The 24,270-nt window shown below is 52.7% G+C and overlaps 4 protein-coding genes across 4 annotated transcripts; 3 read left to right on the plus strand and 1 right to left on the minus strand.

The window, feature by feature from the left end:
- Nucleotides 1-362: 362 nt before the first annotated feature.
- LOC112882330 lies at nt 363-1,224 on the minus strand. Its single transcript, XM_025947361.1, has one exon. It carries the CDS (start codon nt 1,017-1,019, stop codon nt 759-761), a length of 261 nt encoding a protein of 86 aa, XP_025803146.1. The 5' UTR covers nt 1,020-1,224; the 3' UTR covers nt 363-758.
- Nucleotides 1,225-9,479: 8,255 nt separating this feature from the next.
- LOC112883230 (glutaredoxin-C9-like) lies at nt 9,480-9,836 on the plus strand. Its single transcript, XM_025948500.1, has one exon. The coding sequence runs from the start codon at nt 9,504-9,506 to the stop codon at nt 9,834-9,836; it is 333 nt and encodes a 110-aa protein (XP_025804285.1). The 5' UTR covers nt 9,480-9,503.
- Nucleotides 9,837-15,968: 6,132 nt separating this feature from the next.
- On the plus strand, nt 15,969-18,565 carry LOC112882843 (probable inositol transporter 2). Its single transcript, XM_025948002.1, has 4 exons — nt 15,969-16,210; nt 16,514-16,584; nt 16,666-17,109; nt 17,203-18,565. The coding sequence occupies exons 1-4, from the start codon at nt 16,078-16,080 to the stop codon at nt 18,331-18,333; spliced, it is 1,779 nt and encodes a 592-aa protein (XP_025803787.1). The 5' UTR covers nt 15,969-16,077; the 3' UTR covers nt 18,334-18,565.
- Nucleotides 18,566-18,820: 255 nt separating this feature from the next.
- Nucleotides 18,821-20,598, plus strand: LOC112882844 (melanoma-associated antigen 1). The gene is made up of 7 exons (XM_025948003.1): nt 18,821-19,045; nt 19,122-19,371; nt 19,491-19,643; nt 19,728-19,833; nt 19,911-20,025; nt 20,146-20,206; nt 20,325-20,598. The coding sequence occupies exons 1-6, from the start codon at nt 19,001-19,003 to the stop codon at nt 20,185-20,187; spliced, it is 711 nt and encodes a 236-aa protein (XP_025803788.1). The 5' UTR covers nt 18,821-19,000; the 3' UTR covers nt 20,188-20,206; nt 20,325-20,598.
- Nucleotides 20,599-24,270: the final 3,672 nt, after the last annotated feature.

Genomic DNA, 24,270 nt, shown 5'->3' on the forward strand with positions numbered 1-24,270 from the left:
TGATTTGAAAGAAAGATGCGAGCGAACTGTGATTCGATCCGCTGAGTATATTATGTGCGAAGATGCATAGGATGCCCCCGCGTCGTCTCAAGTCGGAGGGATATGGGCCTTGAAGATCTTCATGTATCTGGCCGGCCCACAATGATGTCACTCCTTCCTGCTCAAATTGGCCCTGCCGGCCCAAATGCTAAACATGGTCATCACTGGGCCGAGCCTACAACGCGCTACTAGTCATCAGACCACAGACCACAGAGCTTAGCTACTCGATAGCTTCAATTTTCCTATAAATCACTATCCCCGCTTTCTGATCTAACTAGATTTTTTTTAACATACATGCACCAGCTAGGATTTGAACTATGATGGATGGTGGATTACTGTGTCACAAATAGAACAATTCATCAGTCGGAACAGTACACTGAATATTCTTGCACTTATACACAGGTGAGCACATTCTTATTGCTATGTACACCCTCAAGATCTCACCATTCTCATCTCTAGCTATCTGGTGCTGGAACTTCCAGCAAACGCGCAGTACAACACAAGCACATGGCCGCTCGCTACCTGAGCAGCAGCAGTGTACAACAAGCAGCTGGGCTTTGCCTGCTTCTCAGTTGAGGTGCTCCTTTGGACCACCCCCTGATCATCATGCATGCCCTTATTCAAACACACAGGCGTTTCGCATAAACCGGCCGTATTCTGGCCTCCGGTGAGAACACTGCTGTCGCATCCCTGTGCTCCAAACTCCAAACGGTGCACGACTAACCTGCGCAATGGCGGCGCGACGCCGAGCGGAGGAGGGGCGACACCAGGCTGGCCCTCGCCGGCGGCGACGCGGCCGGGGAGAGAGACGCGGCGGCGTGCCAGCAGCTCCCAGCAGCGTCGCGGAAGAGCGCCGACGACGGCGCGCGCGGACCACACGATGGCTGGTCGCCGCCGCACAGGAGGCTCCCAATGGCGACCTCCCTCGCCTTCCTGTACTCCACGATGGCCCTGTACACCAACGGTATCAGGCCTTCCATTGCCAACGGACCGGCCGGTGTCGAGCGACAAGTAAGTGAGCCTCACTTCCGGATGCTATAAAAAGGGGGTCGTCAGGTCTCTCGATCGGCAAAGTTGATCATCTGCAGATGAGGCTGATGCTTTTTCACCTACAAAAATCGAGACGTATACGTCTCACCAAATCCACTGAATTTTCAAGTGGCATTCGGTGAAAAGAAATCCGTCGGCCGGAGCTTATCTGCACCTGCAGGCTTCATTTGTTCCTGTCATTGCGTCACCGGTCATCAAGTCTCCGGGGTCTCATTCTTGCCTGGTACACAAGCGATGTGGAGGGAGGTGTGAGCTTAAATCTTTGAAGCATTTGCTGGTGGCGGGTAACTTTCAGCAGGCACGCACAACGCGGCGAGAGATATGGAGATAACTTCGGTCCTGCAGGGCTTCTGATTCAAGATGAATCTCAGGTTACTTGGATGCTTGTGGAGAAGAAGCTTCAGAGTTATGCATGCGTTCTCCATTTCGTCTGCTTGTTTTGTTTAAAGTGGTTTGCAGAGGAATTTACCTGAAGTTTTGACTATACTGTATTCAGCTTTAGTAATACCGCAAGTCCACCAGAGCATAGTTCAGTGACTCTCTGTCCCAAAAAAAAAAAAGATAGTTCAGTGACTACCACTGACCAGTAGGACTCACAGTGACATATAGGCAGGAATTTGATCACAATATTAATGATGTCATTAACAAGAAACTTTACTTCAGCTGCTTTCACTTCGCCTATCGAGCGACAGGGACGACTCTGAAACGAACCTTTTGGCGATTGGAATTTGACGGCATTACACTTGACTGCCCTCATTCCATTACTGTAAAGACGAAGTAAAGCTCGGGCCACTCGCGCTCCACCGATGTGCCCTCTTGATGTGCTCCTCTCACCAGAATGCAGTAGCCAAGAAGCCAAAAATCTCTCTGCCACATCAAGCCTGCACCTATCTCTCTTTTAATCTCTTCTTACGTATGTGCTGCAATAATTGATCATGCCTTCTTCATTGCAAAACGAAATGAATAAGACCTGTTGGTAGTACTTGGTACATTGTCACAGCTCTATATGTGTGACATGTCCATGCAGTTTTAAGCTCCGAGCAGCACACTTGCTGACCTGGAGTAGTACAGTGACTGGCTACCTGCACCAACAGAATGTGTCAAAGTATTGTTAAACTGGATGAGTTCAGGTGCTGGGTATGCATCATCAGGTCACGTTTGGCTCGATGGAACTACGCTGAAGCCAAGAAGAAACGGCATGACATGGACATTAACTGGGATTGTGTGCTTAACAGCACATGGTTTTTTCTCAATTTTTACAGCCCTGATGAAACATCTGTGTAAGTAATAAAACGAAAAAAAATTGCGGAGATAAGGGGGGGGGGGGAAGAAATTTCAGTTTTTTTTGTTACACCAATCAATTTGCAGGTCAATTTTTTGTTATTTGAGCAGCCGCCAATTTTGTTAGGGATAACCGCCAAATTTATTTTTTTAAAGGATGCCGCAAGATTTATTAGGCCATGATGCATCTCATAAGAAGGATGGGGGCCCAGACCACGTGGCCCAAGTTGGAGCTCGAGCCCCAGAGAAAGAAGAAGCGGGGAGACATATCGCCACGGCCCAGCCCAGTTAGCATTATATTGCGTAGCTGTCTCTGTTTTGCGAGGGCAAGGAGTCAAAAAAAAAGAAATGTGCATACAAGGAGTCAAAAAAAAAAGAATCGTGCATACAAATGGCGTGAAACAAAGATATTTTAGAATAAAATTATTTTTAGACTATCTCTAATACTTTCTTTAGGTGCCGTTTTAGCCAGGCATACCAAGGAGGCTTATTTGTTTTTTTAAAAAAACAAGGAGGCAGCCGGCAGACGGGCAGTCAAAGCTGTCAACTTTTTTTTCCATCTTGTCTCTAGCGTCGCGATTGCGTGAATTAGACAATGAGACCCGTGTCAATAGTCACTTTACAAAAGTTTATAGTGATCGTTTGACTGAAACACTCAGAAAATATTAAATAAGTTGAGTATACTATCTTCGTTCTTAAATATATAAATATATGGACTTTTTAGGAAAACTTGACTGACAGTATTTACATATTACATACTCAATTAAGTAAGTAAAATAAGATAAATACCATTAAATCTATCATCAAGTACACACAGTTTAGGTTTGACTCGTAGATTTATCTATTTGAATGGCAAGCAAGCATCACAGTTCTAAAGTAGCCAAAAGGTGAGGACGCATGTGAAGTGATCTCGTGGCCGGCTATGGGCAGTAGGGTAGCGCGCATGCACGTACCCTGACGAGGCTGCATGCATGTAGATCGAGTAGGCTTTAACCAAATCTGGCTCAGGGTCCTGCTAAAAGCCTGCGCTGCCGCTAGCTGCATGCAGATGCAGGCCAATGCCCGGACACGTACGTACAAGCGTGCAGGACACTATCACCTCCAGGCTCCAGCTCCATGCATGCCTGGACAGCATGCCACGCCCAGATGCTGCTTCTTCAGTTAGCTACACTATACGGCCACTACGCCTTCTGGCACCTAGAACAAAGGTACACTACTGTTACTCAGCTTCACTCGTTCCAACATACTCGCTGGCTGCTTTGAATCTGGGAATAATGTTACCACTGTACACTGGCTGGTAGTAATAAACCAATTTCATTGCAAAAACTTTTGTTTATATCGTTGCTTTTTTAGTTAAGTAACTTTGTACTATTGGCAAAGCAAGAGAGGTGTAGTAGATTGTTAGCTGCGCGCGCGGATCGGATCTCTGGTTGCATGCCTAGCTACCTTTCACCCTTTGCAGGGATCGTTTGATCCGATGGGAGGGCGCAAAAAGGAAGGGGGGACATGGACATGCAGGCACGGTCACATAACCCAACAAAAAACAACTTTACCGGCACAATATTTGGCCCCCAAATGACGCAAGGGCGCATCACATCATAGGCTGCCCTAAATAACAGCTACTACTCCAGTGATCCCACTCCAACACACAGCCGCAGCTCACCTGATGCGGCGCCGGCTCCGGCCGCTTTTAGCATGTTCTAGACGCTTGGGGCACGGCGAAAGGCAATCATGGTGCTGCGACATCGCGTGACACACCCTGTGGTTGGGCGACTCGAAAGGCGATCGGAGGAGGAGGAAGCATGCATCTGATCGCGCACACCCCGTATGGGGAACACTGGTGATAGATGCCCCCATGCATCGTGCCGTCGTGCTCCCCGGCCGGGCCTCCTCGAGCTCGATGCTCGTCAGCGTGCATGTATGTTTACGTGCTTTTTGGTTGTTAATTACCACTTTTTGATCCGCGTGCTAACCAATGCAACTCTAATAACCAGACTTCAGCGTGATCGATTCGGTGCATCCAAGGGCCAGCTATCAGTTTGGAACGAATCAGTTAGCAGCTGCTGGTTTCGGCTTGGCTTTTCGAGTACTTTTAGTGTTTGGCTAACTGCAGCCTTTTCAGAGTAGATAAATACATGCTCATGATGCTGTAAATATGTCTAATATACGGTTTAGTAACTTCTCTATCTCTGTCTCCTCGTTTAAAAGATGAGGCACAGAATTATATTGAAATGATGCTGCACGTACGGATCAAGATGATATAAATATATATATTGAAATTTTCCGTGGTTAGTTAAAAGAGTACCTGCTCGATCGATCTCTTGGACCGCAGGCATCACCTCCTCCTTATCCGTAACCACGACACGGCATCGTGCTTGCATGCATGCACGCACGCACGTACCGACGTGGACCAAGACATGCTGCATCATCACCGCATGCATGCGGCGAGTAAGCGAGGCAAAAGCGACTTTCCAGCACCTACCGGCCTGCATGCGGTCGCCATTATCTTAGCGGCTAACCCACCTTTTGCAACTCGCGGTGCAACGCGACTGCAGGCTGGCCGTCGAGTGCCTGCTGCTGCATGCTGACCTCAAATCCATCGATGCGATCCTGCGAACACGTACGTCGTCGGCCGATACCATAACGCAATGCAAGTGGGCTGGGCAATGCATGCATGGTCGATGCAGCGGCCTTTGGGATGCAAGCAATGCAATGCAACGAGCCGACAGACACGAACCCGATTAGAAAGTGGAGTCCAGGCCAACTCTGATCAGGTGTTGCTGGGGCCTTGATGTCGGAGACCACCCCATGCGCCAGCATCGTATAGGCTCGGCTTGGTTCCGCGGACTAAACCAGTTTCGGGACTAAATTTCCAAACAAGGTGACTGAAAACGTTTTAGTCCTATTAGCTCTTAAAGAGCAGCTAAAAGAAGCTGAAAGGAATTAAAAGGAGAAGTTGAGAGAACTTACCCTTTATTTTAGTCATTTTGTTTGGAACTTTAGTCACTTTTAGTCACTCCAAATAGGAGACGACTAAAATTTAGTCACTGCTTTTATAGTTATTTTGCTTTTCGTCACTTTCCAAACAGGCCCATATAACCCAACATGCTTGTACGTGCAAAATATCCAGCTTTAATATCTACAGCACTCAACAAATTTTTTTAAAAAAACACTAGTGGTCCGAGATCCACTGTCAAAGGAGCCCGGCCTTTTGGAGAGCCGCGGGCGTCAGTGCAATGAATCACTATTGTGCCTCATGCACGAGACACGTAGGCGGCACTAGGGCAAGCATAGCATGTTGGCTTGTTGTTGTTGACTTGCTGTACGTGGAGATGCAGCAATAGCCAGCTTTCTAGGCACGCACGCTAGATGGATGCATGGGAGCGAGGTCGGAGACGTTCGTACGTATACCATAGCTACCACTGAAGTTGACGAGTGGGCAGCGTATAGCTACGCTAGCTCTCGTGCGTGCGTGGCAGAGGCACCGCCCCTGCACGGGGGCACGGGGGCACGGGGGAACCATGCATCAAACCAAGCCGGCCAGCCACCAAGGGCGACGACGACGATCGAGCTAGAGCCAAGGGGAAGCGGCCAAGCATGTCCGAGCCAAACCAATAAAGCGAGAAAGGGGCCTGCACGACTGCACTGCCCGCGTATATAGCTGCATGCATGGATGCATGGATGCACGGCAGGGGCCTGCTGGTCCGGTCCGGTCCGGTCTGGTGACACTGGTCCAAAACTAGTTGGATACTCCAAATGGACGGACGCGCCGTCAGGGTTCAGAGGCGCGGCCATGCGTACGTGTAGCTGCTGCGTGCGCGAGGATGCAGCTGCAGGACTAGGCTTTAAGTGCAGCGCGCGGCGTGTGTACGTACGTGCTCGCGGGATCGGAAAAGCAAGCCGCTTTACTGCTAGCTTGACTGCTTGAGCTAGCAAGCGCACAAGCGGAAGGCGTCAAAAAGGTTGGGTTGCGTTGCGTTTGCGTCGATCGGCATCGGCGCCGGCGACGGAGGAGGCTTGCGACCCGGAGAAGCTCAAAGCTAGGCCGCCGGCCCCGGGCAGCTGCCTGCACGCGGCCGATCCAGCGGGTGTGCATGTCGGGTCAGGTCAGCTCAGGGGCTGCTAGCGCGCGCGCGAAAGCCGGCCGGACTCTGGCTAGGTAGTTTCTTTCAAAAAAAAAAAAGAGACTAGGTCTGGCTAGGTAGCCGGTGCAGAGTTGAAGTATGTACCAGCATGCCTGTTGAGCACTGGCCCAGGAGGATGGCATGCCCGCAGTTGACAACAGACACGTACTACGAGCTACTAGCTAGTAGCTTCGTACTGCAGGAAAGTAAGAGCGTCAAGCTGGCAAGCTACGATCCCCAAACTCCTGACGTGCTGGAGGCCGGGAGCTAGTGGTACCTTGCTATATCTGCCTAATTTTGCTACAATCTTTCGCTCCGAGTTTAACTAAACGCATTGTTTTCGAATGTAACGTATATATCTAGATACATAGCAAATACTATATATGTAGCTAAAATAACCTGTAATCTGAAACGCGGGAACAAAGGCGGTGCGGGGAGGCACGCACTGCGTATGCGATGCGATGCGATGCAGCTTGGCTCGGCGCGGACAGAACGAAACAAAACCCGCATGCGGCACCACTTCTCTCCTGCTTTGACCCCCGCGCGCGCATGCATCTCGATCCCGTCGCTCATCTGCGGCCGGACCTGCCCCTGCAGCAAGCTCCGTCCGGCCATCAGCCTCACCGTACCATAACCCAGGCGGCAGCAACGCCTCATGCTAAATTGACCCTCCACCAGAATTCAGATGAGTGCTGCTGGAGGAGCCTCGATGAGTTCTACTACCTATATATTAGAACAAGACTAATAATTTAGCCAGTTGTTGGCTATATGTTGTTGCCATGTCATCCTAAATCAATCTTAATAGCCAGCCCATATAATAAGTCTGGTTGTATACGTAGACTTCACTATTAATACTTGATGTATCTTCCTTCCCTCGTTGTCTCACCAAGTTTATTGAAGTCCGTGTTGCAGCCGCGTGAGAGCAGGCTGTAAACTTGCAGCCCGCTCCTCTTTTCTTCCTTCCACTTCAGCACAAATATGATGCGACACTTCGTTTAGCACATCTATATCATCTTACAATACTTGCTCGCGTAAATTTCCGTGCAATGTTGTAGAAAATTAAACTATTCGGCTGCATGCTCTCCTTTCACAAGGTGCATTCCACTTCGTTGTGAGTTCAAGATTTTCACAAACAATTACATGTTATCTTTTTAATGAGCGAGCCAGAAGAGCTGCTGACTTTTATTAAAAAGAAGAACAGGAACAAATTTATTAGTTTTCATTTATATGATGCAAAACTGCAATAATAATAATAATACGATAATTAATTAAGTTGCCCTAACGTCAGATATTCAAAGCCGGGTGTTGGAGTATAATAAAGCAATTTGAGAATTTGAATGGAGATCTTGTGGTGCAGAAGCGTGTGTAGTACGGTGGCTAGCAGTTGACAGATTCCCTCCCGGTTCATTCTTTCATCATGCCGTCATGTGGTGATTGCAGGAAGGAGCTCGATCGCATGGCTGGTGCCATCCCGTCCGTTGGTTGCGTGACGGATGCACGGGAGTGACGGGTCGGACGGACGCGAGACCGGCAACGGTTGGAAACGCCGGTGACGTGCCGGGAATATAACCACGTTGAACGCACGACGTAGGCCGGCCGGCTGACCACCACCACCACCACCAGGCTGCACAGCACGGAGAGCGAGGGTGATCGACGGCGTTACTCCAGCAGAGGGCGAGCTTGGCGTTGCGCGGGGATCGAGAGAGAGGGGCGGGCGGGGCCCGGTGGGTCAAACGGCCGGGCGGCTGCTGACGAAGCCGCGGGACGTCGCGCTGTCGGCTGGCTGTCGGCCCAGCTTAGGTGGCCGGGCGCCGTCATCGGTCAGTCCGGCACTCCGGCCCCACCGTGGCATGGAGATGCCCCTCCTGCTAGCTGGTTGGTTCGCCTGCGCACCGGCCCGGCCGGCCCGCCGGCGTGGTTCCGATGAGATGATGATGTCACGACCGCCGTATGCATTGATCATCGACACACCTAGAGCACCATCAAGATGCGCATCATCACCCTGCGCATATGTTTGTGCTACCACAACAAGCTAGCTAGCTAGGCTCGTAACCGAGACGAGACCAGGTCGTGTGTCGTGTCATGCAACGGCCGTTGCTTGATCTCCGGTAAACAGCGCCAGATCGATAGCCAGCCACCGCCGGAAGACGGTGATGCGGGCCCTCCCTCCCTCCCTTTGGCATTTGCCTCTGAGCCTTTCCTCCCGGCGCTCTCTGATGATCTGATCCGCTCCGCGCCCACGCAAAAAGCTACTGCTGCTGCCCTTGCAACAGTCACTTTAACCTCCTCCCTCCCGTCGCTTTACCACTTGCGTGCGTGGCGCATGCAACAACGTACTGTACCAGCTGCTTCTCTCTCTCTCTCTCTAACCGTACTGGAGGAGCGGAAGGGGCTGGTGGTGGAGTGAGTACAGAGACAGTACTGGTGGTCAGAGAGTTGCCGGCCTTGTTGGTTGCGGCCGGGAGGAGAAGAGGAGTGAGGTCGCGGGTCTCGACTCGACACAGGCCCCTGCCAAAAGCGATCCATGTCGCGGCTACCTTTGACTCCACACCACTCGACTCCCCCGCAGCAACACACAGGCACAGCTCTCAACTCTCCATTCCGTTCTAGTAGTAGCTAGTAGGAGTAGTAGTACTCGTATCCCGTGCCACCACACCAGCAAGCATCCCTCTTCTCCTTCCAATTCGCTGTGCAGGCGTCGTCGCCTTCATCCAGCAGACCAGCCCTGCCGCCGCCCCCTGGCCTATAAAAGCGCACGCCCACCCCCTCTCCTCCAACCGCCTCGCCTCGATCGCACCGCAGCCTGCCGTCCCAAAGAAACCGAAGCAATCCACCACCACCACCACTCGCACACACTCTCCGCAGAAGAGAAGAGGAGATCGATCGATCGACACCAACCAGCCCAGCAGACCAACGAAGATGCTGCGGATGGAGGTAGCGGAGTCCGGCAGCGGCGGCGTGGCCGCGGCGGTCGCGGAGTCGGCGTCCCCCGCGCCGTCGGAGGCGGCGATGGCGGTGTACGAGCGGGTGGCGCGGATGGCGAGCGGGAACGCGGTGGTGGTGTTCAGCGCCAGCGGCTGCTGCATGTGCCACGTGGTGAAGCGCCTGCTCCTGGGCCTGGGCGTCGGCCCCACGGTGTACGAGCTCGACCAGCTCGGGGGCGGCTCGGGCGGGAGGGAGATCCAGGCGGCGCTGGCGCAGCTGCTCCCGCCGGGGCAGCCGGCGGTGCCGGTGGTGTTCGTGGGCGGGCGGCTCCTGGGCGGCGTGGAGAAGGTGATGGCCTGCCACATCAACGGCACGCTCGTCCCGCTTCTCAAGCAGGCCGGCGCGCTCTGGCTCTGAAGAGGCGAGGCGAGGCGGGCGGCCCTGGCGGCGGACGTCGGCGACGTGCCAGATCTGATCAAGTGACGGTTAATTTCTTGCGATCGGTGGGTGTTAGTGGGGAGGGAGTTGTAGATACAATTAACCGGCCGGCGTACGTCTTCAGTTGCCGTGCCACTACTACCTTATTTACCTGGAGTTTTCTACTTTCTGATCTCTGATGATCAATGCTGGGTGTTGTTCTCATCTGCTACTACTAGCTAGCTAGGGGAAAAAACAAGAGTGCCTCGATGTCACCCGCTTTCAGCTCACTCTCGGTGGCTGTGATGATGATGCAATTTGGTGACCCAGTACGTGGCTTTAATCTCGCCTCCTGTGACTTGCACTGCATACCCTTGATGTTGCCGAGTGTACTGTAATCCTCTGAATTCCATGTCCAACCATGCGTATCTGTCTATGTGGAAGGGGAACGATGATCTTGAGATGTATACGCACGTACTGACGTAGACATCTATATATCTATACATGTACAGGGAAAAAGAAAAAAAGAAGTAGTACCTATATACAGTATAGCTTGGTATTGGTAGTAATACAGTGCTTACTCTTGCAGGAAACTGTGGAGGGCAGAAATCTGCTGCAAGAGAGGTGCGTATACTTGTGTGTTTGTGATGAGGGTAGTAGGTTGATGCGCGGAGCGTCCGGTCCGGTCAAAGTGACGTGTAGGCGCGGCTGCTTTACTTTGGGCAGCACCGTACCGCAGCAGGCCATCAGCATGCGTGGTGCCGCAGTGGTGTGCGATCAGATGAGCGAGGCGAGGCAGCGCATGCGAAAGGAAGAGAGGAGGGAGAGACCGGCCGGGCGACGCCTGCATCTCCGCAGACCCTAGCCTGCCTGTATCCCTATCCCTGCACACATCTCAGTCCAGCAGTCCAGAGCCCAGGCCCGTCCTGCCATCACCGCTGCCGGCCTACGTTGCCGTCGTCATGGTCTCGCTTCAGAGGCGTTACGTTTCAACAACCAGCATCGCCGCCTCTGCTTCGTCACGCACCCGTTTCCGATCAATCCTAGACGTACGTTGCCATACATCTGTTTCAAGTTTCCATCCAACCCAAAACACCTCATGATCGTTTCGTAGTTTGTATGCTTGCAGCCTGAGTAGACTTGTATTCTTCTACTGTATCAATAGAAACACCAATTAAGTCGTCACTGAGCCATGCCGTTGCCTTCCGATCATTTCTTCTTTCTGCTACCTGCATCTGCGGCCTAGATGCTGGCTTCATTACCCGACAGGTTGTTCAAAACAAGACTGATTTTCCCGTCGAAAACAAGACCCAACTTTTTTTCATATATATGCAAGAAACGACATGGTCGACGCGGAAGAAACACACAACAAGTTCAGGTATCGCTCATAACATGGATAGAACGAAGTGCCCCCTGGATTGGACTGGAATTTAGCGAAGTGCCCCCTGGCTGTCTCTTTGGTCTCCCCTTGTCGTCTCCTCCGGTGCTCACGCCGCCGGCCGCCGCCTTCCGCCCCCGCCGGAAGCGCAGGACCCGACCCCACGATCCGATCCATCTCTCTACTACCCTGCTCCCCGAGCGCTCGAATCGCCAGTGTCTTTCAGCCTCGAGAGCCGACCAAACCGCCGGTGATCTTCATCGGTTTTCCGGTCTGTGAGGATGCCATCACCTCGTCACGCTCGACCAGCCGCCACTGGACTACGTCGTAGTCGTGTCCACGCGCTTCGCCCCCGCGAACCTCACGGCGGTGGGGAGTGGGGACGCTCCACTACGCCGGCGCCACGGCGGGGGCACCGGGACCGCTGCCGGCAGGACCGCCGGGGCAGTACGACTGGTCCGCGAACCAGGCGCCGTCGTTCCAGTGGAACCTCACGGCCAGCGCGGCGCGGCCAAACCCAACGTTGAGGACGCTGGTGCTTGCGAGCTCGTCGACCGCCGTCGCTGAAAGGCGGCGTGTCGCTCGTCGTCCCCCACACGCCGCTCGAGCTCGCGGACAACAGCAACATCGCCAACCCATCGAGTGGGACGCCCGTCGTCAGGCTCAACCTGCACGAGTTCGTCGAGGTGGTGTTCCAGAACACGGAGAGCGAGCTTCAGTCGTGGCACCGAGAGCAAGCAAGCAACATACAGTTCAGGCTCAAGAACATGGCTCTGAATCCTGAACATTGTATCAAGGTAACTGCACTGAACATTGGAATCCTGAACACTGTGTTCAGGAAACTGAACTGTACATTGGCAATTGTTTGTTGGCATCAGCCATCAGGTGTAGCCGCACGGCGATTTTTGTGTCCCTGGACAGCCAGGGGATGTGGAATCAGAGGCCTGCGAGCTAGGCTCGGCAATACCTCGGCCAGCAGATCTACCTCAGGGTACGGTGTGGACGCCGCCGGAGCAGAGCTTCTCCAACGAGTACGGCAGCCCGCCCAACGCCTTACTCTTGCAGAGCCATTGACCTTCCACACTGGTTAAGATATTCTCAAGCATTCCCACCCAAACAATTCAACTTGAGCTCCTCAGTTTTCCAGTTTGATGGCTGACCGCAAACGCAACCCTGTGGGCATTCAGCTTGTGCCTGAGCCAGGAGCAAATCAACCCATTTAAGATTAACTGATATTGTTGGATGACACAAAAGAGAGGAAGGTCAATAAGTATCAGATAGCCTGGAGCCTCAGATCAGAGGTATGCCATTAAGACATCAACATTAGCAAAAGAATTCTACTCAGATCACACACCATCTCTCTTCTCTCTCTCCTGGAAGCTCATGTCCGGGGAAGGTCAGGCCTGTTATTCGTAACTGGGCTGTTGAGTGAGCCTGGAGCCCTACTACTCTCTCTGGGTCGCTCATCAGTGATTACTAGTAGCATACAGCTGCTTGTTCAGCTGGCTCAGGCAAGAGGACGCGTCCAATAAGCGTCTCCTTTTCTTTACCGTTCCCAGGCTACACGTCAGCCCCTTTGAGCACTGAGCTGCCTGAGCAGCCAGCGAAGCGGTGTGACCAAGCGTCTTAAGAAAACGGTTAACCTTAACCCGCCCCGCCCCTGAAAAGAGGAGAAACGATCTGATCTGACGGGGATTACTCTGAATCTCGCGGATCGCGACGGCTTTGGACCGGACGCCTGTCCTCTTCCCTGCTCAGGCGTTTTCAGCGTGTGCTGGTGTCACCAGATCAGACAGCTAGTGTCACCAGGTCAAACAGAGAGGTTCAATGGTCTCATGGATAATGTAAACTAACCCTTCGCGTGCCAGTATGGATGCGGATGACTGGTGGTGGATGCCATGAATCACGAGCGCCTGGATGGCTGGATGGACCATGCAGACTAGTCTACTGTTTGCTCCGTTTTTGTTTCTGCCATGTAATATGCACACCAGGTTTAATTTTCCTTTTTTAGGGAAAAAAAGAGAGAGGCAGGAGCACCTGTGCCACTTAACTTCGATGTCTGCTCCTTATTCTTCTTGCTAATGGATGGAGCAGTTTTCCATGAAAGGCCAAGGATGTTCTTCTTCCCCATCCTATGTATTGTTCAGCTTCAGCCCTATGCATGGGCGGATGGGCCCCAAGTCCCATCGCTTACTTGATGCAGATGCAGGGCACTAGCAAGTGAGCTAGCCTGCCTTGTCGCCCTCGAGATCGGACTTCATGAACAGTAGTAGCTTCATCCACTGTGCAGCCTAGTGGTTGGCCAAAAAAAAAAATGCATGACAAGATCGAAGCGAGGAGAAACCTATAAGAAAAATTCTCTACGTATTTTCCAGGGGACGGCACACATGTGAGTTCGTGACCGGAAGCCATAAAGCAAAGCTAGCAGGTTCTAACGAAAAAGATGGCGCGTCGGTTCGTTTGGCGTGTTCTCTAGTGGTTTTGCTATATATATGTTAACTCTGCGACATGGTGCAAAGAGCATTTCTTCCCGTGCTAAACGAATGGGGTGCCATGGTTTCCCATCAAATTCCAAGGAAGAATACCAGCTTCTTGGGTCCATTGAGCTTTGGAACAGATGCCTAGATATGGAGGGCCATGGCAGTATTGGGCTAATCATTGGGAATTTGCCCATGATATGCTCGGAAATGATGAGATCTCCCAACCATGGTTCTAGCACTTTCTGCACGAAATTTGGTAGGCAGGAAATGGCAGGCGTCCATATCCATAGCTTTGGTATCTTCTGCCGTCCACTCAGACGAAAAGGCAATCTCGTCTCAGACCACACGAGTCGGAAAGCATTATTAATTTATTCTCCTTAACTCCTAACACTTTAGGCTTTGCCTGTGTGCTGGGCTCTAGAACCTGAGACTCGGAATGGAAGAGGTAACAGGAGAGGCTCGTGCCCGATTGCTTAAACAACATTATCACTGCAAACTTTGGGGCATTTAACTTTAGGTTATTTTCTCACTGTTGGGATGATCCTGCTTAGTCATAAGGCGTACTGGAGATACTGAGAGTTTGAGACGGGTAAGGATAGGGTTAATTTTCGGGGCAGTCTTTATGTTTGAAGGTGCTATTTCCGTTCAGGTAATTTGAAGGTGCGCCCTCCGCGAGAACTTGTGGGCCAAAATTGCGGGGGTCCTTAATGATTCGCGAGCAGCGCTGGATTTCTTGAGCTCACGAATGTTCCAACTAATGTTCCAAAAGTTCTTCACCCATTTCAGAATGTTTTGGACAAAGTTCTGACCTCTCTAAAATGTTGTTCAATCATTTCAGAATATTTCGAATAATTCAAATTTTTCAAAATATTCAATTTTTTAACCTTTTAAAAAAGTTCCGCGGACATTTTAGAATGTTTGGAACATTTAGAGTTATTCCAAACTAATCAAAATGGGACAGTCGCCGGCGGAAAAATTGAAAGAGGAAGACGAGGAGCAAACTATTTAGGCACAAGATCTAGCCATCTATTTAGGCATAATGTTGGTATGCAAATTTGGCTGAAAATCAACAAACTAAGCTTGAGTGCTCTGTGTAGTCGCAGAAATCATTTCTTTTGTGCTGGCAGCCTGGCGCAATCTCAAAACTTGAAAGGAATAGGTGCCCTGAAGTTCACATCGTGTCGTGTCGTCGAGCAACGAGTACAGGTGGCCACACCAGCACAAAACAATGCACATGGAAAGATTGGGTACGGTGCTCCGGAGAAGCTAGGCGAACAGTGTAAAGCATGCACCAACTTGTGTGGTGGGGCTTTTCCATGAGGTTTGGATCGCGTTGAGGTTTCCTTGTCCACAGTACGGGTTAGCCATGGGCAGGGAAAACTCTGCTGGCTGAAAAAGATATAAAGTTTATCTTTTTGGCGTCCCTAAAAATAGGAAAAGAAATCCTGTTCATAACCTTCGACATACAAAAAAAGGAGAATGAATGAATCTTTATTGTCTTAGGTGAGGAAGGTTATGTGAGAGAAGAAAAATCATTTTCCATGAATATTACGTTTTCTTTCCTAAATGCTACAGAAACTAAACTGTTCCGTGGACAATTAACATGCTCCTACCGGCCAGTGTATTCAGGGAACCTTGAATTCTGACTATTACTACTTGGCTGCTTGCACAGTTCAACAAAGACTGAGATGTCTAAAATTTCAAATCAAATGTTCAGGTTCAGAGTTTCAGACTCTCTCTCCCCCCCCCCTCCCTCCCTCTCCCTCTCCCTCTCCCTCCTTGAGTTTGATCTTGGACACTGACTTTGGCACCATGACATACCATATATCGCCATTTTTCTCAAGACAGGATTCCAAAGTACTAATTCGCCGCTGACACCTTTTTTTCCTCCAAGTTTGCTTGCACAGGAACGCAGTGCAGAAACAGCTACGGACCTGCTGTGCAGTGCCAGTGCCAGCGCCAGCGCCACTTGCCCTGCACACATCCGCGGCACCAGCAAGGCAGCAAGCAAGATGCCTTCTTCTTCTCGTGCTACACCAATTGCTGGCTGTAATTTTCCATCTAATCATCACCATCATCGCGTCCCCATCACACATCCACACCACACAGAGGGAGAGTCATGTAGTCAAAGCAGCAAGGCGACGAGCCGCCGCCGGGGTCAATTCGCCACCGGAATATTCTCGTCTCCATCGGAGACGTCCTCGCCGTTACCATCCGCACGCAACAAGATAATGGCGCCGTGGCGACGCTCCACGTGCTAGTATATACACACACGCACGCAGACGGCGACGAGTCCAACTCGGAGGCTCCATTTTTTGCGAGCCAGTGAGCAGCCCAAGGAGCGAGGATAGGGTAGGGTCGGGTAAAGCAGCGAGCGGCGGCCATGGAGGGCGGCGTGCACGAGCTCGACGGCTCCACCTTCAAGGAGTGCTTCTCCCTCTCGTGGAGGAACCCCTACGTCCTCCGCCTCGCCTTCTCCGCCGGCATCGGCGGCCTCCTCTTCGGCTACGACACCGGTGCGTACTTGATCCCCCCTCTTGCGTTCATGCCCAATTGCTCTGAAATTTCAGAAATTCCGTTTCTTGTGGATTATCTTCGTCTGGCAAGTTCAGCTGAAAGATGGTCTTTTTGTTCTTGCAAGAATCGAGCGAGACCTTTTGAGCTGCTGATTATTTTTATGTGTTCGGGTGATTGTGCTCACGGATTAGTGGATGAACTGTTTAATATATGGAGGAAAAGTGTTTGTCAGATCGTGGTCAGTGACGAGTGACGTGAGCTCTGCTTGCTCACTTGTTCATCTGTTTTACATGTGTGCGCAGGTGTTATTTCGGGTGCTCTGCTTTACATCCGTGACGACTTCCGTTCAGTCGACAGGAACACATGGCTTCAGGTAAGATGGAAATCCTGATGCGAAATGATCGACTCTGACGAAGCAGTGCTGACAAAATCGGTGGCGGCGGCGGCCGTGCAGGAAATGATCGTGAGCATGGCGGTGGCCGGCGCGATCATCGGCGCGGCGATCGGGGGCTGGACCACGGACCGGTTCGGGCGGCGGACGTCGATCCTCGTGGCCGACTTCCTCTTCTTCGCGGGCGCGGTGGTGATGGCGTCCGCCACGGGCCCCGCGCAGCTCGTCGTGGGCCGCGTCTTCGTCGGCCTCGGCGTCGGCATGGCGTCCATGACCTCCCCGCTCTACATCTCCGAGGCGTCACCGGCCAGGATCCGCGGCGCGCTCGTCAGCACCAACGGCTTCCTCATCACCGGCGGCCAGTTCCTGGCCTACCTCATCAACCTCGCCTTCACCAAGGCGCCGGGGACGTGGAGGTGGATGCTCGGCGTCGCCGCGGTCCCCGCCGTCGTCCAGTTCGGGCTCATGCTCTTCCTCCCCGAATCCCCCCGATGGCTCTACAGAAAGGTAAAAAGGTCCCGACTTTTTCTTCTTGTCCAACCAACAGAGAGAGAGAGTACGATTTTTACCCGCGAATTTGCTGCCGGGTGCCGAGCGCAGGGGCGGGCAGAGGAAGCAGAGGCGATCCTGCGGCGGATCTACTCGGCGGAGGAGGTGGAGCGGGAGATCGAGGAGCTGAAGGAGTCGGTGGCGGCGGAGGCGCGGGAGCGCGGCTCGTCGGAGAAGGTGAGCCTGGCGGTGCTGCTGCGGACGGCGACGGTGCGCCGGGGCCTGGTCGCCGGCGTGGGGCTGCAGGTGTTCCAGCAGCTGGTGGGCATCAACACGGTGATGTACTACAGCCCGACGATCGTGCAGCTCGCCGGGTACGCGTCCAACCAGACGGCGCTGGCGCTGTCGCTGGTCACCTCGGGGCTCAACGCGCTCGGCTCCATCGTCAGCATCTACTTCATCGACCGCACGGGGCGGAAGAAGCTGCTGGTGGTCAGCCTCGTCGGCGTCATCCTCTCGCTCGGCGTGCTCACCGCCGTGTTCCATGAGACCACGTCCCACTCGCCGGCCGTCAGCGCCTCCGAGACCGGCCGCTTCGACGGCTCGCTGACGTGCCCGGACTACCGCCTTCAGCCATCGTCGTCGTCGGCGTCGAGCGGCGGCGGAGGCTTCTGGGACTGCACCCGGTGCCTGAAGGGCAGGTCGGCGGAGTGCGGCTTCTGCGCGTCGGGCGCCGGGAAGCTCCTCCCCGGCGCGTGCCTGGTGTCGAACGCCACGTCGCGCGACGCGTGCCGCGGCGAGGGCGGCCGGCTGTGGTACACGCGCGGGTGCCCGAGCCGGTTCGGGTGGCTGGCGCTGGCGGGGCTGGCGCTGTACATCATCTTCTTCTCCCCCGGGATGGGCACGGTGCCGTGGATCGTCAACTCGGAGATCTACCCGCTGCGGTACCGCGGCGCGTGCGGCGGCGCGGCGGCCACGGCGAACTGGGTGTCCAACCTCGCCGTGGCGCAGTCGTTCCTGTCGCTGACGGAGGCCATCGGGGTGGCGTGGACGTTCCTCATCTTCGGGGGCCTGTCCGTGGCCGCGCTGGCGTTCGTGCTCGTCTGCGTGCCGGAGACCAAGGGGCTCCCCATCGAGGAGGTGGAGAAGATGCTGGAGCGCCGGGAGCTCAGGCTCAGGTTCTGGGCGCCGCGCGCCGGCGACGCAGACGGCAAGGAGACTGGCAAGACAGCCGGCGTATGAGCCTGTTCAGAGAGATAAGCAGATTAATGGCAGTAGTTGGTATTATCATGTGGCGCGCGAAACTCTGCGACCTTCAGAGTTAAATTGTTCTTAGTGGTGGCTTGAGGTTGATCAATTTCTGGTTATTTCAAATTTGTCTGTTCTAACTTCTACCTCTACGCCGTCTAGTTGTGTCACTTCTCGTGTAGTTGTACACGATATTTTAACTGAGTTTAACCAAGATTTGTTTGAACATCTCTACTTTATTGATTTGTATCATTTTCTTCGCCGGGGAGGGTTTTCCATGGTAGATGTTTTTTTAATGAATTTTGCAATGGTGCCAACCCAAGGGATATTGAAGTAGAATAAATATAAGTTTTTTTTAGTAAGGGATAAATAAAAGATAAGGTTGGCTTTTTCCAAGGCCCAATAGCCTTTCCAGCACCAATCAATTGTACAACTCGGCCCACCGTGGCCTGCCTCCTCCCATTCGGTGGCGCCAATTTTTCTCAGGTGCGCGCGAAAATCCAATCCCCTCCCATCGATTCCCCTTCCTCTCGAGTCATCTCGCGCGGACCGAACGGCGGCTCCTCCCCCGGCAGCCCAGCCTAGGGTTCTCCTCCTCCGATCAGCCGTCAGCGAGCACTCTCCGACAAGATCTCTCCTCTGTCCTCTCCGTGCTCCTCGGATGGCGACCAGCGAGGAGCTCGCGCAGATCGACATCTCCAAGGAGGTTCGTGCGCACACCTTCCCGGCCGCACAGCGCACGCCGGGTGCTCGACGTTTCGTCTGACCGACCTGTCCTGCAGGAGAAGGACAAGCTGGTGGCGGAGGTGATGCGCTACGTGCTCTTCAAGACGCACCAGACCTCCGGCTGCCCCATCAAGCGGGAGGAGCTCACCGGGATCGTCACCAAGAACTACCGCCAGCGCGCCCTGCCCGCGCTCGTCATCAACGAGGCCAGGGACAGGCTCGCCGCCACCTTCGGGTACGAGATGAGGGAGCTCCAGAGGACCCGCGCCCCGTCCACGCGCTCTGGCCGGGCGTCACAGCCGCAGCGTAAGGCATCCTCCTACCTTTTTCTCCTTCCCGTTTTCTTTGGTTCCGTCCTCTGTGTCTGTCGCCACAGCGTTACCGGCAGGCGATGGCTGATGAATTTTTGTGGGAAATGTGTTTAGCGAATGCGGAGGCGAAGAGCTATGTTCTGGTCAGCCAGCTAGACCCCGAGGTGTATAGCAAGTACGTTGAGAACAAGGAGTCTGCTCCTCTGTCTGGTTTTTCTTTTGCTGTCATTAGCCTTATTCACCTTGCTGGTGGCAAAAGCTCCGAAGGTAAGGGAAGGGGGTCAAAATTATTTGCTTTGGTTAGGAAATTTCATGGTCTGACGCTCCTGAGTTCTCCCGATCAATTTCCAGAGGACCTTTGGCATCAATTGAAGCGGCTGGGTTTGAAGGAGAACGATGAGAACCACCCTGTTCTTGGTAACAATAAGCAGGCGCTTGAACTCCTTGTGCAGCAAAGGTTAGTTTGGTGCGTGCTGTAGGATCTGCAATTCATTGCAAATAATTTGTTTGGTTCATCTTTGTTGTCTAATGCAGGTACTTGCTGAAGGAGAAACTTGCTGGACCAGAAGGTCATGTGGTGATGTATGAGCTTGCCGAGAGGGCATTGGATGAATCCATCAGTGGGAAGCTCAAAGACTACATTTCACAGGTATGTATGCATTAGCCTTTGACAAAAATGTCATAAATTACAATCCATTTTTGTTGTGCAAGATGTTTTGAGTCTGCTAAAAACAAATATCATTTTTTTTTTGTTTTCATCATGGAGTAGATTGTGGGCACAAGCACTGTCGCGGAGGAAAATTCAAGTTGATACGATGACATGATAATCAGTACGTATTTCAATTGCTTCACCTTTGCTTGTTTCTGGATCAGAATGACATGCCCTGTCAATTCCTTTAAGGAAGAATAGCTGCTAACATGTTTTCTCATCATATCTCGGCCTTGCAGGGTATCTGTCCCGTTTGTTGTGGGCGAGTACAAGCTGACTCCATTCATGCTCGGAAGCTATATCGTCTTGCATGGCCGTTCGTCTGTCAAAGCAGGGCGTTTTTTGTACAGTAGAGATGTGTGCATCTCAGAATAGGCGGTAGTGTCTTTAACTGAACGTGTTCATGACATGCTGTAATCACCTTAGCATTGCTTGGATTACCATTTGTCAGGCAGTGTACGTCTGTGCCGTAGAACGCAGCTGCAGACCTTAATTAGACCGTATTGTCTGTCACTCACTCTGTCTACTGGGGGAGTCTGGTTACCTGGCACAAGCAAGCCGTATGTCGTCTTTGTGGCGCAGAACGCTGCGAGGTTTCTTCGATCCTAGCTGAGGTCCGGCCGGGGCTCGGGAACCTGCGGACGCTCGCCCTGATCGACAACGCCTTCGCCGGCGGCGTCCCAAGCGAGCTCGGAGTGATGCCGTTGCTCTCCCAGCTGTACATTTACCGTAACATGCTCGCCGGCACCTTCCCGCCGGAGCTCGGGCGGACTGCCTCGGCCTGCTCCTGGCCATGACATGTTCTGGAGGAGGACGCGGCCGTGGGCGGGCGTCCACGACTCGCCAGTCATATTGCTGCCATGCTTTCCTGAAAATAGATGGCTCGGTACTACAGTCCGATTCAGACATCCAGTTTGATCTCAGCCATTCTTCGTACATCTTTGGAACTGAGAAGCAGCAGCTAAAGGTTCAGTTTCAGAAAACGAGATCACCCTCTGCTGAATCTCCTTCCTCTGCTCTTCCAGTTCACCAATGTTCAGAACTGGGATACCGATCTTGAATAATTATGCATATCTCAAGTTCTGCACTGCCTGTCTTCCTCGCGCCTCAACATAAGTTGTACTTTGCTGCTGATAGCCTAACACGTCAAATTTTAAAGTGTTCAAAGCATGGACCGAGCATCTTAAGCTCTGAGAGATCATCGAGCCTCGACGACCACGGGATACTGAATTCATGAACATTGACACTGTGTGTTCCCAAGTTCACCTGATAGAAGGAAAAGCAATGCTTCCATCATGTCAAAATAGCTTCAACAACTTCTTTCTGCTGAGTACAGTAGTTGAAACAATGACCAACATTCAGTTCACTTCATCCATGTCCAGACTCATAGCATGCTCTTGCAAAAATCAAATTCTCTGAACTATAAAAATTTAAATTTATAGTACCCAGCATGTTTTCGCCATTTGAAAGTCAGCCGTCGAGCTCAATTCATCTATAGCACGTGTGCAATGAACGCGACAGGTCATTATGAACAGAATTTCCCAAGCAATAGTTTCAGGCTTTCAGTCTTTTCTTCGTACTTTTTTGCAACTGAAAACAGAAGCGTAAAGGTTCAGTTTCAGAAAACAGTTTCAGTAGCATGATTTTTTCTACTATACATGTCAAGCAACTACGAAATGAGCTGCACATCTCAAAACCTGACAAAACAGTCACCAATATTCAGTTCAGTTCATCAATGTTCAGAACTGGGAGAGCGTTCTCAAATAATAATGCATTAGTATATCTGAACTGCCTCTCTTCCTCGTGGCTCAATGTAAGTTGTAGTTTGCTGCTGATTGTCTAACAAGGCAAATTTTGAAGTGTTCAAAGCATGCACTGAACATCTTAGGCTCTGATGACAAATCTTGGAGCATTGGTGATTATCACTGGACACTGAATTCATGAACATTGACAGTACATATGTTTCCAAGTTCAACCATCCTATTGCAAGAACTATATCCTAGTTATCAACTGAACCTTGTACATGTTGAGGAGTTGCAGAATTAAACTCTGGATGCTGTAGATGTTTAACAATGGTTGTTGCCCTCTGCAATTGCAACGAAGCTCAGTGCCGATGCATCTGTTCACAGAGGAGGCAGGAGAATTTGCTCACGGCCCTGGCTCATCTTTCTTGGGATCTCCGAGTCTCAAAAGAAGGGACGGAACGGACGATCCTTCACCGAAGGATCACCCGTTCTTCCACCTCCCTGCGGCAACATGGAACATGGAGCGCGACGAGGAGCAAGAGCAGGCCGGCGGCGAGACGACCGCGCGGGAGAACCGCGGGCTCTCCTCGAGCCCCTGTGGCCGGAGCAGAGCAGAGCGAGGAGGGTGGGGTGTGCGGATGCGTTTCCCCCAAACCTTCTCGAGACACCAGGCTCCGCCCACTGCAGCGGGAGCTCCGCCTCCGCCGGTAGCATCGCCGGACGCCATGGCAGCCTGGCACCGGATGTTTTGCAGAACCGCCCCTTGATAATTGCAAATATCCCCTCTGATTTGGATCGCGATTATTAATCGCGCTCCGAATATTTACAAATTACCCCCGATTATTTACATATAGCCCCCTTTTTGGATCGCGATCCGATTATTTGCATATTGCCCCTTATATTTTGCAATTACCCCCGTGTCTCGGTATATCTTCCTGGCCGCCGCCGTGTTCCCGGCCGGAATTCGCGAAGCCCCTTCGGCTCCCTCAGCTAAAACCGGACATGGAAGAGCAGCCGCGGGCTGAGAACGCGCGGAGGCCGGGGATGTCCGTCGCGGACCGCCGCAGGTGCCCACTGCCCACCGCATCCCCTCCTGACTCCTGGCGGCGTGGCTACCGGAACATGTGCGGCAACCACGACCTCGGCAGTCGTCCCTCTTCATTGGTTCTTCAGCTTCTTCCGCGCGGCAGCGGCGGGAGCAATCTCGTCGGCAGTTAGTTGGGCACAATTCCGACGGTGTTTCGGAAGCTGAGCCGCTTGCTTGGGGTACTTGCAGCTCTTCGACAACAATCTCCATGCCGCCAACCTTCCATTGCTGGGGGCCAACACCCAACAGCAACCTCACCGTGCTCGACTTGTCCGAGAAGGCGAGAAAGGTTGAGTTTGGCCACCAGCTACTTTCCCTTCAGATTGCACTATAAATGCCGGTCACAACCTGTTGTCAGGTGAGATCCCAACAGAGCTGTGAAATTTCAGTCTCCTGATGCTGTTGTTCTTGAACAGCAATGAGCTTGAAGGGAAGAAAAAATATCCCTCATGGTTCGGCAACCTTTCAAATCCTGTTAGAGTGCAACCTGCCTTGCAACGATCTCTGGGAGACCTGGACTTGATGTTACTGAGCTTGAAGGAGAGATTCCCTCAAAAATTTTTTTTGAACAAAGAGATTCCCTCATCGTTTGGCAATCTTGAATTCCTACAACAGCCTAATTGGGCCGTCATGGGCCGCTTTGGCCGGAAGGCAAGCTGCCTGCTGCTGGCGGGGGTCCTAGGTACCAAGCGGAAGATGGTGCCTTCCAGGCTATTAACGTCCACTGTCCATCTTCTCCACCGACGGCCGGCACCTCGTTCCTGTCGCCCCTGCCCCCGCCCCATCGTGACGGCTGCCCCGCCGCGCCCTCCCTTCCCCTTCCTCCACCGCGTTAGGTGGCTCCTGCCACCTTATAGCTCACCTAGTACCCACCACCGTCATCCGAGTCAGTTCGCCCCGTCGCCACCATGACTGTGTGCGTCAGTCACAAGGCAGCTTGTCACCCTCCTCCCCCCGACTCCAGCCATCCGGTTGTCTCCCGCGGTCCCGGCTGGCGGCTCCCGCCACCAACCCCGCTGCCGTCTCGTCCACCTCCACCGCCGGGCCACCGGTCACCCAGGACCTCCTTCTAAACCGGCGGGCACCGGAGAGCCCTTACCCTAAAGCCCTAACCCTAACAGCCCCACAAAGGTGGCCGACATGGGCACGAGTGTGTGGAGGAGGAAGGAGCCGGATGGACGGTCCAGAAGACACGCGCGAATCTCAAATATTGGAAATTTGATGGTCTTCCCACCTTGCGGAAGATGTATAGGATCCCGGCTGCTGGCTCTCGCAAACTTGCAGCCCATTGAACTCACGCCCAAGCATCCCTCGAGGAAATACTACGTACGCAGTGTCAGGCATCCAGTGATG

Source organism: Panicum hallii, chromosome 2 (assembly GCF_002211085.1).
Source record: "Panicum hallii strain FIL2 chromosome 2, PHallii_v3.1, whole genome shotgun sequence".
Taxonomy (NCBI): Eukaryota; Viridiplantae; Streptophyta; class Magnoliopsida; order Poales; family Poaceae; genus Panicum; species Panicum hallii.